This window comes from Dipodomys spectabilis, unplaced genomic scaffold (genome assembly GCF_019054845.1).
Source record: "Dipodomys spectabilis isolate Male_0828 unplaced genomic scaffold, ASM1905484v1 ptg000190l, whole genome shotgun sequence".
Taxonomy (NCBI): domain Eukaryota; kingdom Metazoa; phylum Chordata; class Mammalia; order Rodentia; family Heteromyidae; genus Dipodomys; species Dipodomys spectabilis.
This window is the reverse complement of record NW_024870867.1, coordinates 1,401,626-1,419,194: the sequence shown is the minus strand read 5'-3', so window position 1 is coordinate 1,419,194 and position 17,569 is coordinate 1,401,626. Positions and strand designations below refer to the sequence as shown.

General features: G+C 34.2%; 1 protein-coding gene across 6 annotated transcripts in view; it reads left to right on the top strand.

Moving 5' to 3' along the window:
* Nucleotides 1-17,569, top strand: part of Dgkb (diacylglycerol kinase beta) — a 547,855-nt gene that overhangs the window by 378,137 nt on the left and 152,149 nt on the right. For all 6 annotated transcript variants that reach the window (XM_042695805.1, XM_042695804.1, XM_042695803.1 and 3 more), the window contains one exon: nucleotides 16,044-16,134. In XM_042695805.1, the coding sequence (XP_042551739.1) occupies nucleotides 16,044-16,134 (91 nt within the window). The remainder of the gene's footprint in view (nucleotides 1-16,043; nucleotides 16,135-17,569) is intronic.

Genomic DNA, 17,569 nt, shown 5'->3' with positions numbered 1-17,569 from the left:
ACAATTTGTTTGAATAACAAATAATCTACATTTACAGCTGTCGTCAGGATATATATCTTCTAAGACCTTGGCAATATCCCCTATTTGCTGATACAAATTTGGCTAGAACTTTTGACCTGAATTTACATAGTCCTAACTATTGTGAATAGATTTTGAGACTGTGAATCCTCTGAAATGTTATGCATAATGCTGTACCTGCACTGTCATGTGCATATTTCAGGAAAGAAATTCAAAACTCTCATCAACATTTTCCTGTAACCCTGATCTTCAACAAATTAAGAACTACTCATATAAGAATCTACCTCAAGCAAACATAAAGTAGTCCATAGTCTAATTGGCTCTAGAAACTTGATTTCTTTTTAATGTGCCTTCCATTTTATGTTATACAAAAGTGAAAGAAAAGACGTTGGCATTTTCCTGGAATTTCTTCACTTGGGAAAAGAATGGTGGAAATAAGGCCAAGTGAAATTGGGGCTAGTGTGGAATTTAGACTGGCTCAAGTTTTAATAGAACCTCAATTCAGCGTTACGTATGATTTCGGGTGCTTACTTTTGTATTATTTGTAGATATCAAACAATTTGATCAGTAATACTTATGAGGATAGAGTCCATGCTTTGCTCTACCAGAGAGAAGGCAGCAAATGTTTTCCCATGTTTTCAGATTTGAATATCTTGGGAACATGGGATTGAATTTGTACTGTAGGCCATGAACTTTCCCTTCTTACTCAACCTCCACTCTGATTCCTATTATGGTTAGACATTAGTAATATTTATGCAACTGGTAAGTTTGAGAATGACTATGAAACAAATACGTAAAAATACAGTCTCATATTGACTGAACTTAAGAGGACAACATTCAAATAAAATTCCATGTCAGGTACAAATTCTGCCCAATTCAGACTTGCTTCCTTATTGACTATAAGAAAGTAATTCTTCAGTACTCTCCTAAGCTAATAGTAGTATTCTACTACAAGTCATTTTATTCTCATCATTATTTTTTAAATGCTAAGCACTTACAAATGCAAGGATTTGTGAAGGGGATAAAAATTACTCTGGCATGAAGAGCCCCTACCCTCAAGATGTTGACTGTCTATGAGGTGAGATAAAACCATAAATGATCATAATATTTGAAAGTTATAAGCTTCAAAAAAGTAATGTAGAGATTTGATATTTACAGCCAGTGTCATTATAACTACCAAATATATTCATTTATGTGACACATTTGCAGATGGTGACCTTCTATATGATAATCCTAGTACATTTCCTTAGAAAATTCTGTTTTTCTGAGGTCTGTTGCTCCATGACTTTTGGTTCTTGAGATTTATGCTCTAGTGCAGTCTGGGCCTGAGCTTCATTAGCACCTGATTTACCATGAGTGCAGATGGTTATTGGAAATAAAAAGTCAGCCATTTCCTATGATTAAATCTCTCATGGGCGGCATCTCCCTTTTAGCTATTTCCTTACTACTGCACATGATTCATTTGCAAGCAGAGCAGTGATTATTATATGATTGTTAAATCTAAAGTGGAAAGGAAAGTAGAATATTAGAAAAAGTCTAGTAGCTTATTAATATATATTATGTGCTACAATGAAAATGATTTTACATAAGCATTAGTGAGATGATAGATTCACGGGTGATGAGGGAAAATTACTCGTATTGTGATGAATGAATATAACAAAAAGAATTCAGAATTTTTCTTTTCTTTCTTCCTTTTTTTGGTTCTGTTTGTCTTTTGTAAGTGATTATTTCTTATGTCAATAACTCTCCTCCCAAAACAAAATGCTTTCTTATTTGGATCACTTAACAATACTTATAGCTTATAGGATATAATATTCTCAGGAGCCTAATAAGCAAAGGAAGGGAATTTCACCATTGTTATTTGCCATGTCTGCATTTCTAGAATTCATAAGAAAGCAAGAGTTTTCTTGACCACAGAAATATGCACAACTTTTCACCTAATTGGGAATAATGGACAGATTTCTCTTTCAGTAGATGCGCTTACTTGAATCATAGAGTGGAAGAAACTATATTATACTTTTCACTTGTTGCACACTATTGCTGTTATGATGAATTAATAAAGATAATGTTCTATCCATAAAAACGTGTTGCATTCTTTAGTTAGATTACTAATTTTTTTACTACCCTATCATATTCTTATAATTATCTTAATTGTTCAATTGAAAAGCAGACATAACCACAATTACCAAAACTCAGTGCTCTCTAATTTACTTTCATTATTAGATTTACTTAGGTTACTTTGCTTTGATTCCGAAAGACTTAAATATGAAAGAAGTTTTAATATTTAATTTCAAAATTCACATGCTGCTTCTGGGCTGTTTAACAAGTTTTTTCGGCCATCTCTGAAATGCTCATGGTGCATTCAAGAAGATAAATGACAAAAACAAAACAAAACAAAAAAATAAAACATCAGCTTATCTGTGTATATTTTCTTTGTTTTGTTTTGTTTTGTTTTTTTTGGGTCCGGTCCTGGGGCCTGAACTCTGGACCTGGGCGCTGTCCCTCAGCTCTTCAGCTCAAGGCTAGCACTCTACCACTTGAGCCATAGCACCACTTCCAGCTTTTTTTTTTCTGATTATATGGTGCTGAGGAATCGAACCCAGGGCCTCATGCATGCAAGGCAAGCGCTCTACCACTGAGCCACCTTCCCAGCCCTCTGTGTATATTTTCATGCAGGCCCTGATGCTAACTATTGCTCTAAAGTATTTGACCTCAATCTGCCAGCATGATCTCTTCTCCCAGGAAGCTAACACTCTATTCCAGGCTTGTGGATTCTCTGAGTTTGAAAAATAATCATTTTTTTCTATCACAGGACCTTTGTGCTTACAATCACCTGTGACATTCATGTGCTTCCTTCCCAGTGATTTCCACCTCCCATACTATGAGATCATCCTCACAATATTTGTGGATTTGAGAAATACTCTTTCCCACTACATTATCAGGTAGAGACTGTAGGCAGACCATAGAAAGGTTGACTTTTGTATATGGTTTGTATTTCATTTGACTCCATACCTACATATTATGTCCCAGCAAGAGCTAGAGGATTTAAGTAGCAATAATTTATTTATCTACTATTTCTGTGACTTGGCTAGGCATTTCTTTACCTTCAGATAAGCTGTAGTGGACTGAGCCAAGTTTTGGGTCTTCCTCCCAAGTCACTTTCCTTCTTGAGCAATCTAATTTGGACATGTCATGATAGCACTTCAAAAGGAAGAATGTAGCATTTCACTCCAAATACTATTGCATTCATTAAAATAAATCACAAGGCTAAGATAGACTGGGGGTGCTGAAGGGAGAGATGTATCTCTAAGAGGCAGTCATGGTTTCAACCTATTTCATTGAAACAAACCTGTGGAAGAGGGACGGGTGGGTGGTCATTAGGCACCTCCTGTGGCATGCAATAATATTATAAAGATGATTGTCATTAAATTATAAAGACTACTTTTGGAGCAGACTGATTTAACTGCTTTATATGTTACGCATTTGGGGAGGGGTTCTACTGCATGGATAGCGTTCTCTAAAACTGAGAAGAGCTCATTAATTATGAGTGATAATACGCATCTCTCCTTAGTATCAGCAATATGAAGGCAAAAATGTTATCTCCTTTATTTATTTGTGAATTTCTAGAACCACAGTTCATGTCTCCTGACCAACCAAAAAAGAAAATCCACAATATTCTTATTATTTATTGGTGAATATTTGACACTAAAGAGACTCTTACGAGATATTCTTTTCTAAATGTGTTGTTACAAAATGACAATAAAAAAATTCTCTCTAATCTCTTAAACCTGTCCAGAAGAGAAAATATCCTTAAATGAGTAACTTGCCTAAATAAATTATCATAAATATATAATAATACTCAATGTAATGACTTAAACACAATATATAGGTTCAGAGTTCAGTACAATTTTGTAGATATTTTGTCCTGACCAAATAAAAAATACAGATGAAGCCACATGCCAGTGTCTCATGCCTATAATTCTAGCTAGTGAGGAGGCTGAGTTTTGAGGATTGCAGTTCAACTGAGCCTGGGCAGGAACACCTATGAAAGTCTTATCTTCAATTAACAATGAAAAATCTAGAAGTGAAGTCTAGCTAAATTGGGAGAGAGAAAGCCTTGAGTGGAAAAAGCTAAGGCATGGCCCCTAGGCCTTGAGTTCAAGCCCTAGTAGCAATACAAGAAAGAGAGAAAGAGAAAAATAAGGAGAGAGAGAGAGAGAGAGAGAGAGAGAGAGAGAGAGAGAGAGAGAGAGAGAGAGAGAGAGAGAGAGAGAAGGCAGGCAGGCGGGCAGGCAGGCAGGCGGGCAGGGAGGGAGGGAGGGAGGAAAGAAAGACAGAAAGAAAAGAAGGAAGAAAGGAAGGAAGGAAGGAAGGAAGGAAGGAAGGAAGGAAGGAAGGAAGGGAGGAAGGGAGGGAGGGAGGGAGGGAAGGAGGGAAGGAGGGAGGGAAAGAGAGAGAGGGAAGGAAGGAAGGAAGAAAGGAAGGAAGGAGAAAGATTTTTTAAATCCTGGAAATCAATGCAATATGTGGCTATTGTTTTAATGCAGGAAAAATTGGTGGCTTGGTGATTTATTGATAGTTATTGGAAATAGTCTTGTCCAATTAAAATTCATCTCCATTTATTATCTGCTTACATGGGCATAGTTTCAAACATAAAAAAAATAGTATATGGGTTAGGCATCTTTTAAAAAATAAAACAATAGCAAACACTGAAGAGAAAAGGATAGAAAATATTACCTTCACAATTATCTTACTATCTTGCATGCATTTGAATGTGCTGACACAATAATTAATCCACAAGTGATAACAGCAACATCTGTCAATTAGTTCACGTAGAAGTCACTCTGAATACTTTATATAAATCATAGCATGGTGACTGGATACAAAAACAGATCATGATATTTTAGGGAGCTTTCTGGGTCCCTCAGGATGTAAATCAGTGACAGAAATGTAATCTAAATAATAATGGATTTGCTGATTCATATGTTACACTCTCTAATTCTTCAATTTGATTTAAAATATCAATATTTTCAATATAACTCAAGTAGCAGTCTGATTCTTACCCCCTTAGCATTTTGCAAAATAATTAATGTTTGTATAACCACTACTCTATAGCTTTGGGAAAAAGGAGAACTGTCCATATTTTTAGTTCCTGTGTGAGAGGCACTTTATGGAGAACAGCATTTTCAAGATGCAAAGTGGCACTTTATGCTGCAGAATTGAGAAAAAGATTGCTGATGTGTGAAGAAAAACAAAAGGTAAAACACTTAACTAATTTTCAAAGAATAGAAACAAGTTTTATTAGAGGTTTTTTAAGTTGTGAAGCTGTGGTAGTCTTCACGGAATATAGGTAAGGGAAATAATGTGTGAAAGAGCTGCAGAAGTGTAATTTTTCCCCTCTTGGCTTTTGCAAGTTTTACAAAATATAACATCCAAAACATGGTTAGGAGAGACAGATTAGTAATATAACAGAGTATAATATGCTCTAATGATATATATTACTCAAATTAAACTTGTCTATAGCATCAAGAATGATAATATTTACTGCTCTTTCAGTAATAAAATGGGTTTATACACATGGTACATATGTGTATAGATTTTATACACACAAACATTCATACATGTGTATAATTTTTCCTCTTCTTTCTCATATTGAACTCCCACATCAAAACTGGTTTTCATAATAATTATGGAATCATTCATATTTACATATGCTAAGCATATGCTATTAAACAAGTGTTATTTAATTTCATAAAGTAGGACCACCCTTCAAATAATTGTTGGGTACGCAAAGTTACAAATCAATTTATATTGTAGTTGTAAAGAATTGTTTGTGACTCTTCACAAAAAATCTAAGCCATCTTTCCTGTATGAGTACGGAAACATCTAAATTTAGTTAATTTCCTTGAAACTCAGTAGGTGATCCTTACTTATATATCTGCTGATCTGGTAACAATGCTCACTAGGAAGTGTACTCATTACCCTACTCATGTAACTGTAACCCTCTATATTATCTTTACAATAAAAAAGTGAAAAAAACCTTTATGTTCTTATATCTGATAATTGGCAATGAATGCAGTTAAGAAATGAATAGGACAGGGAGATTGAAGAAAAAGAAAGAACCAAGAAAATCTAAGAAAGTCAATTGGTAAATAATGGAATGAGACAGATACATCAAACAATTACTTTAATATCTGGCTCAACATATCCGGTTACTATTGCCCATCTAGTCCCTGCTGCTTATGACAACGACTTGGCTTTCCAACAGGATCTTATTAATGGTATAGTACTTAAACCTTGGTGACATGATAGTACCTCATTCAGAGACTGACTCTTACCTTGTAAATGCAGAAAATTAATTTTATCATGGTACCTACAAGTGATCAGCTCCTATTCATTTGTTCTGTTTTACCAGATAAAAAAATTATGCCACATATAATAAAAAAGTGATAATAACTCAAATGCACAACCATTGCTTACTACAGCCCATTTGTGTTGTTATGTCCCATAGAAAAGCAAAGTGACTTCCAGATTGTTTGATGACTACAAATTTAGGGCTGAGGCGTTCTAGCCTTTAGAAAGCCTGTTTGGTATCTTTCTTAATTTCATGTTGTTGCATACATTTATGAACATGATTATCTTTAAATAAAATACCATTTTTATATGAGAGGTACAAATACTTTATTATATTTTGCTATCTATTTTGGCTAGATTCTATTTTTGCTACTTAATTTTTATTTATTAATTTACTTTATTTTATTATAGTGGGGATATACAGAAGAGTTACATTTACATACATTAGAAATAGGTACATTTTATCATCTGCTCCCTCATTCTCTCCCATTTCCTCTGTCCCATCTCCACCCTTAAGTTATATAGTTCCCTTTCAAGAATAAGATACTGTCATTTACTACTTATTTTACTCAGATTTTTTATTTAAATTAAATATCCATGCAGGTAATCTCTGAAAACATGTCTTATATTGTTAATTCAAATTTCACAGACTGACACTTAGAAGCAAGTGAGAGGTGTAAACTTACTAGCAGTTTGCTCTTCTATACAGATTTTGTTTACCGTGATAAAAAAAATTAGATACAAAATGAGGACACTTCAAATAGGGACATTTATGGTTTGTTTCCTAGGTTATTTCAAGCATATATATGTGGAAATATTTTTAGAACATTGAGAGGGACAGCAAAGCAGATGCACGAAGTGTACTTTGGTATTTACATATTCAGAAGATGAAGATAAGTAATTTGCTGAACAGAAATTCTCCACTTAATAACTACTGAATTTTGCATTTAGAAAAATAACATTGTATGACAAATATATCACTTGCTTTCAGATTTTTGCAAAGTATCCCACTGGTAATATTATACATGTAAAATTTGCTTCCAAACTATGTTATGTGTTGTCAGTGTGCTTTTGACTGCAAGGAAAAAAGCATACAGAAGAAATAACTAGTCTCTTGGTGTAGCACACATACACACAAGTCCAGAACTAGACTGGTTCATTGTGGGTGATTCAGGATTTCAATTCACCTAGGAATCTAAGTCAACTTCCCTGGATTTTCCTTACCTTCTCTTCCAGGAGACAAGATGGCTTCTCATCTTCAATTATATCTTTCCTTGACAACATACAACTTTCAACAACACACAACACAAACTGTCATGTTTGTCTTTTCAGGCAGAAAGTCTGTCCTGGAAGACCATGACAGAATTCCTTCAGGTTCTATTCATCTTCTGGAGGTTATATTACTATCTTCAGGAGAAACAAGAACACTTTTAAAATGTGACAACCAACATACAACTTTCAACAACACACAACACAAACTTTCATGTTTGTCTTTTCAGGCAGGAAGTCTGTCCTGGAAGACCATGACAGAATTCCTTCAGGTTCTATTCATCTTCTGGAGGTTATATTACTATCTTCAGGAGAAACAAGAACACTTTTAATATGTGACAACCAAGAGGCAGTGGTACATACTTGTAATCCTAGCTAGTCAGGAGGCTGCGATGTGAGAAGTTCAAAGCCAGCTGAAGCAGACAAATTCATGAGACTCTCTTCTCACAATTAAATCTCCATGGAAGCCAGTATGTGGCTCAAGTGGTAGAGTACCAGGCTTGAATGAAAAAGCTAAGGAAAAGTGTGAGGTACTAAGTTCAAGTTGTGGCTACCAACACACACAAGCGCACACATGCACACACGCACACATGCACACACACACATGATAGATAACAAAGATGTTATTGAAAGATGACCTAGTATTTTCTCTAGAACTTAAGGTAAAACTTTAGGGAATAACTTAACTCTTATTCTGTTTAATAAAATGATATTTTAGAAAAAAAAACCTCTAGTTTCTTAAGTTTTCTAACTTCCCATTAAATGTTGACAAAATCATCTGTATGCCTCACTGGGCTCATTGGAGGCAGTGCCATGCCTAGTAGTAATAACAATGATTACTATCATAAATTTAGCTCTGCCAAATTGGTGGTTCATCCTGTAAGACCACCTACTGACAGGATAAAAATTGGGAGGTTACAGCTCAAGGTGAGTCAGAGCAAAAAGTTATTGAGACGCCATCTCAACAAACGAACCAACCAACCAGAAATCTTGCTACATACTTGTGATCTCAGCTACATGGGAAGGGTAGGGAGGAGCATTATGGTTCCAGATCAACTGGCAAAAAATGGGACCCTATCTGAAGAAAAAGAACCTAAAAGTAATAAATAATAATAATAATAATAATAAAAGACAAGGTACAGCTCCAGTGATATCCATGCCCCCAAATTAGTTTAGTCTCTTATGAATGAGGAAACATTTATTTCAAGGAGTAATGATGTAATGGTCACTGAAATATATTCAGTGTAAACATGACGGATGTTTGTTCAAACATTGTACAGAGTTAATTTCACAATTAAACTATGTTACACTTCTCACTTCTCTAAGAGGCTTTGTGTTTTGAACCCTCTTTGGCAAGAACTCTGCAATGTGGTAACTCTGTGGCTTTTACACGTTTCCATTTTCTCTTCCTTTCTGCTAAAAAGTTAGAAAAAAAGAATATTTATATAGCAGATAACTGATTAATATTATTAATGGAAAACTTTTAGATATAAAAACATTTTCACATAACCAGTATACACAAACACACACAAACACACACGTGTGTATGTATATTTAAAAGAATCCTTGAAATATTTGAAAGAAACCTACTAAAATATCTGATCCGGTGTGCAAGTATTTTATATGCATATAGAGTTTCTTTAGTCATGGAAAAGTAATTTGGGTTAAAAATTGTATTTTTAGAACATTGATCTTTATATTTTCTTTTTTATTCAAACTAAGATGGATTATTGCATGAGTCTATCTGAAGTTTCTACGGCTTGTTTCATGGTCTCCCTGGGACTTCACAAGCATATCTTATGAACAAGCATTAGAGACAAGCATCACTGTTGAAAAAGTATATATTTCTACCTGTTGTATAGAAAGAAGAAAAATGTTTGCTCTCATTGGTATGAATATAAAAATTTCCAACTGTATAGAACACTGTATTATACCAATGTTTCTTTCTTGTAAAGTAATACTATCAGCCTTATTCTTTTTACCATGAGAGGCACATAAATTGATCCAAGCTACACCACCAAAGAATAAAAGTACAAACCAAACCAGAGAATTTAGATAAAATGGAATCCTTACATAACTTATTAAGACACATGAGATGGAGCCACTTTTACCACTGATAAATTCCTAAACATGGTGATTGTAGTCAAAGTATAGTCTTAGGTTTCTATAAGCTGAACATACTTTTACAAACTAGCCAGCATTATTTTAATAAATTATAATAAAAGTCCCCACTCCATTACCTTAAACTTTACTTTTTGGGGATACAGGGATTTGAACTCAGGACCGTGCACTTGTCACGCAAGTACCCTACAATTTGAGCCACATCGCCAGCTCCTTTTGCTTTTGCTATTTTCACATAGGGTCTTTTATTTGTTTTTTGCCCAAGCCAGCTGTGACCATGATCCTCCTATTCATGCTTCCCACATAGCTGGAATGACAAGTGTTCACAATTGTGCCCAGCTTCTTATTGGTTGAAATGGATTCGCACAAACTTTTATCTAGGCTGTTCTAGAACCACAGCTAGGATTACAGACCAGTTTCAATGCATCCAGCTTTTCTATTTCATATTTTGAACAATTTTTTTGTTCAACTATTAGCTGGTGAGCTTACAGTAGCCAATCAATAATTATAATAAAAATACAGAAGCTTTTACTTGAGTTTGGATCAGTACTTTGCTGTTGTTGTGGTGGTGGTGGTGGTGGTGTTTCAGCCACAGATGTAGAGTCCCTATAAATGGCATGCAGTTTGCTAAGAAATTTCAAGAAGTAATGAGCCAGGCATCAGTGGCTCAAGGCTGTGATCTTAGCCACTGCGGGGACTGAGATATGTGAATTGAGGAGCAAAGCCAACCAGTTCTGGAAAGTGTGTGAGACGTTGATCTATAGTTAACTACCAAAAACTGAAAAAGGAAGTTTGACTTAAGTGGCAGTGCAGCAGTCTTGAGCCAAAAAACTCAGGGACATTACCCAAAATCTGAATTCAAACCTCAGTAATGGAAGGGCTGGGAGAAAGGAAGAAAGGGAGGGAAAGAGGAAGGGAGGGAGAAAAACAAAAAATACCCTTTTAGAAATACCCTTAATAGCTGGGCGCGGGTGGCTCACGCCTGTAATCCTAGCTACTCCGGAGGCTGAGATTTGAGGATCACGGTTCAAAGCCAACTAGGGCAGGAAAGTCCATAAGACTCTTATCTCCAATAAGCCACTAAAAAACCGGAAGTGGTGCTGTGGCTCAAGAGGTAGAGCGCTCACCTTGAGCTGAAGAGCGCAGGGACCCAAGCTCAGAGTTCAAGCCCCACGACAGAAAAAAAAAACAAAAACCCTTAATGAATAAAATTTTTACTTTCATTTGAAAAGAAAAGCTCAAAAAGGATTGATTTTTCATTTGTTTATCAGGATATTCATACACAGTAGATGTAGAATCATTTAATTAAGAAGACTTGAAAGCTATACAAGTATTTGTTGAATTTGTTGTCTTCTTTTATATTCAACAGTATGCTGGCTACTTGGGAGAAGAGGAGGACTGTAGTTTGAGCCCAGCCTGAGAAAAAAGCTTGCAAGACATCTCAACCAATAAGAAACTGGGTGGTGTCATGGTGAATGCTGTCATTGCAACACAACAAAACATAAATAGAATTGGTATCCAAGCCAGCTGGGCATAAACTCTAGACCCTACTTGAAAAATAATGAAAGCAAAAGTTCTGGAGGCATGGCTGGGTTGATAGAGTGCCTGCTAAGCAAATACAAGCCTCTAAGATCAAAACCTAGAACTGAAAAAAAAAAAACCACCTAAAACAAAAACAAACAACAACAACAACAAAAAAAAAACTCTGCTAGTAAAATCATACACCAGAGAATCTATAGGAAAGCTTTCTGTGGACTTATGATTTCTTATGGGATATAAAGTAGTTTTTTTCATCCTCTCCCCTTCCTGATGTATCTTGTTAGAAATGAGCTTCATATCTAATTAGGTTCTTTTGTGTTCTTTTTTGGAAAATGCACTCGGACTTCAAATTTTGTTTGTTTGATTTGTTTTATGTTTGCAACATTCACTTACTTAGCACAAGAAAGATAAAACCAAAGTCAAAACAAAACCATAGCAAAAAAGCCCCAACTAAGTTGGAAAGAGTCTAAGGAAAGTAGAAATTAAACTACTTAAATAAAAGATAAAAAATGCCGCAACCAAGTATTAACAATATTGTAATGACAAGATGATTTTGCTTGAACAAAATCTCAAATACTTCATACTTCTCTGTTGCTATGGCAGAAAAGCAAAATTATTGTTAAATAGGAATGGGGAATCTAATTTCTTCAACTTCATCTGAACATCTGGTCACCCAGCACTCTGAATAGTCTACAGGAAACTGTACATTTACAATGAAACTCATTAGCATAATACTTAATATATTAATTAGAATAATTGGATGAATACCTTTCTGTGTGAAGTTCATAGGATATTTGTCACCTGGAGTTAGAAATCTGTCTAAAGTTTCAATAACTTTTTGATTTACAATTTGAGAATATTTTATCCTCAAATCCCTGGGCTGTATTTTTTCCTGAAAAATTTGAGTTTGAATTATTTGCAACATTTCAGAATGTGACCATAAAAAATAGATACCATGCATGCATCAATGTGCCTTTTTCTACAATCTAAAAGACAACCTAAAAATAAAATTTAACAGTCTTTAATTTGTCATGTGGAATCTGATTCTATGTGTTCTTTATTACCTCCATATATTTATCTAAGTGAAATATAAAATGGTTGTGATAATAGAAAATTTAAAGTAGCTTTTGTACATGGACAGTAATGCTAACTAATCTGGTGAATTAAGGCTGAATGTAAATTCTCAGAACCTCTGTTTCTTGTGATATCATTGTTAAAGGCGGCATACCTTGGTGAGATGATGCAAACTTCATGTTACCCTAATTAAGCTATGGCAAACTTTAGTAGAATGGGAAATAATATGTCATAATCACTGAAATGCAACTCAAAGCCCCATATATTTATTTAGTTTTCAACTCAATTCAACATACATTAGATCCCAAAACTGTGAAAATATAAAAACATATATTTTGTCTTCTGTAATTATGCCCTGGGATTCTCATGTATGCATTCAGAGATAAGCTAGGCATAGCATCAATCAGTATAATCTAGTATCTGGAGAGCTCCTGTGGATCTGATTCATGTATTCTTGAACACAGCCTCTGTTGTGCATTTCACTTGCATCTTGTCTTAAGTCTCCAATTTCATTGCAGTTAGCCTATCTCAATGGCCACATTCCTGCCTAAAACTCCAGCTCACTTTTCTCACTTTCAACATGCCAGCTTACTTTTCTCTCTTTTATTAGATATACTTGCCCATAAAACAGAATTGCTCCTGAACCTGTGCTGCTGAGGAATTTCTCAGCCTCTTCTTGATTTATGTGATCAAATCCCAAACATGTTTTGGAATAAACTCCACAACATTTATTCATCCATACTCAGCAAATCCTTACGTCATTCTACATTGCTAAAAATATCCAGAATGTGTCTCTCCTTTTTTCTCTGCCCTCTGTTACTCATCCATAAAAATGCTACCTTTTCATTTAAACCTTGGATACTTGAAACAAAATTAGTTATTACAGTGTAGTGTGTAACCACAGTGCTTCACACATATCCCTTGTTGGTAATTAACTTTTATTATTATTTTATGTGTCTACAATCTTAAAACATCCTTCCTTTTAGAAGCCAAAAATAATTGTATTTTTATTTGTATAATTTAGGGTGTAACACAGTAGCGTGTGGAGGTGAATGCTCTCATTAAACATTTGTTAAATGAGTAAAAAATCCCAGAAGTTCAGAGAAAAAACAACACAAAAATGTTCTGTTGGCTGGCTATAGAAAAATAATTTCAGTCAGAACACATGTCTTAGGATCATATTATACAGATCAATATTTTATTTTATTTGTGCCAGTCCTAAGGCCTGAACTCAGGACCTGGCACTGTCCCTGACCTATCCCTTTGCTCCAGGCTAGTGTTATACAAACTCCAGTTCCTGCTTTCTTAATTGGTAACCAAAGGTGTGTCTTGCAACTTTCCTGCTTCTTCAGGCTTTGAACTACAATCCTCAGATCTCAGCCTCCTGAGTAGCTAGGATTATAAATGTCAGCTCTTGTATAATGATGTCATTATTACAGAATGATGACTCAGCAGGAAAACATTTTTAGTTTCACAAGCTTTCAGTCAGTGTATAAACTTGTAATGGTGTATTTGTTATACATGTAGATAATTGCATAATTAATATTTTTTTCCTGTACACAGGTTCTCAGATCTACTCCATCAACACTTACATATGCTCCTTCTAACCAGCTATCATTATTTCTATCTATTCACATACGTGAAATCAGGCTATAAAAATACTAAAAATATTCTAAGGAAAAGAATAAGCTTTTTTTCTTTTGTCTTCTTTTTTATCTTGTAGGTCATGGGGCTTGAACTCAGGGTTTGGGCATTGTCCTTGAGCTCTTTTGCATAAGGCTTGTGCTCTACTACTTTGAGCAACAGCACCACTTCTGGTTTTCTGATGGTTAAATGGAGAAAAGAATCTCATGGACTTTCCTGCCAGGAATGGCTTTGAACCTCAGTCCTCAGATCTCAGCCTCCTAAGTAGCCAGGATTATAGGCATGAGCCACCAGCAGCTGGCTAAAATAAGTACTTATGATACCACAATCCTTTGAAACATAAAACTTATATTGATCTTCAGATTACTGGCCTGAATTATGCCTTCTACAAGAAAGACTTGTAAATATTTTATAAGCAAATAAAACATATAAGTCTAAAAGTTAATTGAATATGTCTACATACATAATACTACTTTTATATATAAGTTTATAAATTAAAACAACATTAATAAAAAGCACTGTATTGGGCTCATGCCATTTCACAAACCAATAATATTATTTTATTAAGTAGTAACACCTTTGCAAAATGTCTTTTAATTGCTAAAATGTGTAACACCCTAAATATGACAGACTGATAACAATATCTGTAAGTCAAATAATAAGTACACATGAAAAACATTCTAATACTATAATAAAAGTTTCTGACTATATATGAAAATATTTTGTACAGCTCTATCTACATTTTCTTTTAATTAGTGGCATGATACCTTATTAAAATTGTATATGATTTAAAACTGTATTTTACATAAATTGAATTTTTTAATCCATTACTGGATTATATAAGATCTATTCAGCTTCAATAAAGCTATATTAAATGATCATAAATTGAATTTAGTTGGTATGAAGAGACAAATATGTGACCATGTTTTATAGGAGAAAAATGTACACCAAACTTTAAGCTTATATACTGAAGTCTCTGGGTACATTGGCTCACCCTTTTAATCCAAGATCATGGTTTGAAGCCAGCTGGGAAAAAAGTCAGTGAGACTCATTTTCAATGAACTGCCAATAATATGGAACTGGTACTGTGGCTCAAGTGGTAGGTTGTTTAACTTGAGCAAAAAAGCTCAGGGACAAGCTCCTGACCTTTGTTCAAGCCCTAAGACTAACTCTCTCTCTCTCTCTTCTTCTCTCTCTCTCTCTCTCACACGCACAAATACAATTAAAACTGAATCCTTTTAAATTTTTCTTTGCAAATTTTGTTTATATTGATATTATTAGAGCTTACCTTGTTCTTTCGTGCTGGGTGCTAATTTCCTAAAATCATTTATAAGAAGGAAGTCACTATATTTAAAATTATTTTAAAATATTTATATTTTATATAAATATATAATAAAATAATTTTAAATTATTTTAAATAAATTTAAAATAATTTTAAATATAGTGACTTCCTTCTTATATTCTTAAATTATGGCAATTTTAACTTACTAAATATTAGCTTTATAGATGACCACTTTTCCTTTTTAATATGCCATCCAATCATATTTTTAATCAACACATAGCTGTGTACAAACATTCAGCATATATAAGCCTTTTGTCTTTTTTTCCCATGAAGAGCTCAGAATATGTTCTTTCTTAAATCTTTTTTAGGATTAGTGTAGCTAGTTCTATAATCAAGTTGTTTAAGACACAAGAATCATATGTACAAAAACCATTTTAAAAACTGAGATCAACTAAGAAATTGAGAAGTCAAAGATACACTTGAATCCACCAAACAAACATATCCTTAAAATTTCCTTGGACAGTACATGCAAACACATCCTAGAATTTATTTAGAGACTACCATATGCTTTGATGCCACCATTTGAACTTTGGAAATTATGTGATCATCCAACTATATTTTGGGTATTTCATGTCTTCAGACCTTTCCTGTTACTTCTTCAAGACAGAGTCAGGACATTTTTAATAAAATATCCCTCTGTTACCGATAATCGTTTGAGCTGCTCCTTTCTTTCCTTTTTCAGAATGAAGAACAAGTTTTGGTACTTTGAATTTGGCACATCTGAAACATTCTCAGCAACCTGCAAGAAGCTACATGAATCAGTAGAAATAGAAGTAAGAAAATGAGTCTGCTTTTACAATTGTATGATGTGGTTGTTATTATGTTGATGGTACCGTCTGTGTAATGACATACACACAAACTCTAAAACATCATTTCTAACAGTCACAGAGCATGTAGAGCTGTCTGAAACAAAATTATAAAGTTAAGTGGGGGTATGAGTTATTTAACGTAGAAGAAAGCATACACGGAAGATGTCAGACAAAAGAAAATATTGGATAAATCCAAAAAGAGTTTCAAGATACAAATTTTTAAAAAAAACCTTCTTAAGGTCTCATATCTCAGAACCTTTAAAACACAGCTCACTAAAACTATACTTATTTTCAGGAATAAAAGTTAAAGTATACACTTTCTAATTCCATTCCCTTTCATTAGCTAGCTTTTCTCAGTTCCCAAGGTTGCCATTTCACAGGTACATATATAGGAAGTGAAAATTGCCAACAAAGCAAGCAAAGATAATAAATAAAGACATTTAAAAAAGACTTGACGCAGACAGGCCTACAAAAATTTTGGACATATAGAATTAAAAGGGCTGGCATAATGAAATATTTCAATGATTAAAACAATGTAAAAGTTACATGTTTAGTAAATTGATAAACAAAAATCAAAGGAACCAAATTATGAAGCATGGGTAGCTAACAATTCACTGATATGATCAAGAAATATTGCATGAATGGATAGTGATATAAATTTTAAAATATATGCTTTGACACTTTTCTTTGTAAAAGTAAGCGTACAAATTGTATAGAAAAGTCATTAGTGGTAGGGCTGGGAAGGTGGCTCAGTGGTAGAGCGCTTGCCTTGCATGCATGAGGCCCTGGGTTCGATTCCTCAGCACCGCATAAGCAGAAAAAGCCAGAAGAGGTACTGTGGCTCAAGTGGTAGAGTGCTAGTCTTGAGCTGAAGAGCTGAGGGACAGCGCCCAGGCCCAGAGTTCAGGCCCCACAACTGGCAAAAAAAAAATTAAGGTTATATATATATATATGGTAAGATATTAAGGTAATAATTTGGTAAGCAAAGCAGTTATGGTTGACATAGGTTTATAATAGCTCTGTAAGGCTCCTGATATCTTATGTTTTAATTTATTGTTATTAATCATCATGATCAGATTGATATTAGTCAATGTAATCATTTTGTGCTTTTAACTCATTGTGATCGGAAATGAACACTAGAAGTAGACTGGACAATTATGGAATAGGGAGAGCTTTCATAAATGAATTAGATAATTATATGGGAAAGAAATATGATCACAGAAGGTGAAGCATGGGAGTTCAACATGAACATTCTATGATTTTTGTTCATGATGATATATCTATGCATATATATTACATATTGATATAATCATGAATAACATCTCATATTAATTATAATATATTTAAATAATATGCAATATAGGAATGTATATAGTTATATCTCTTACATATTTTTAAA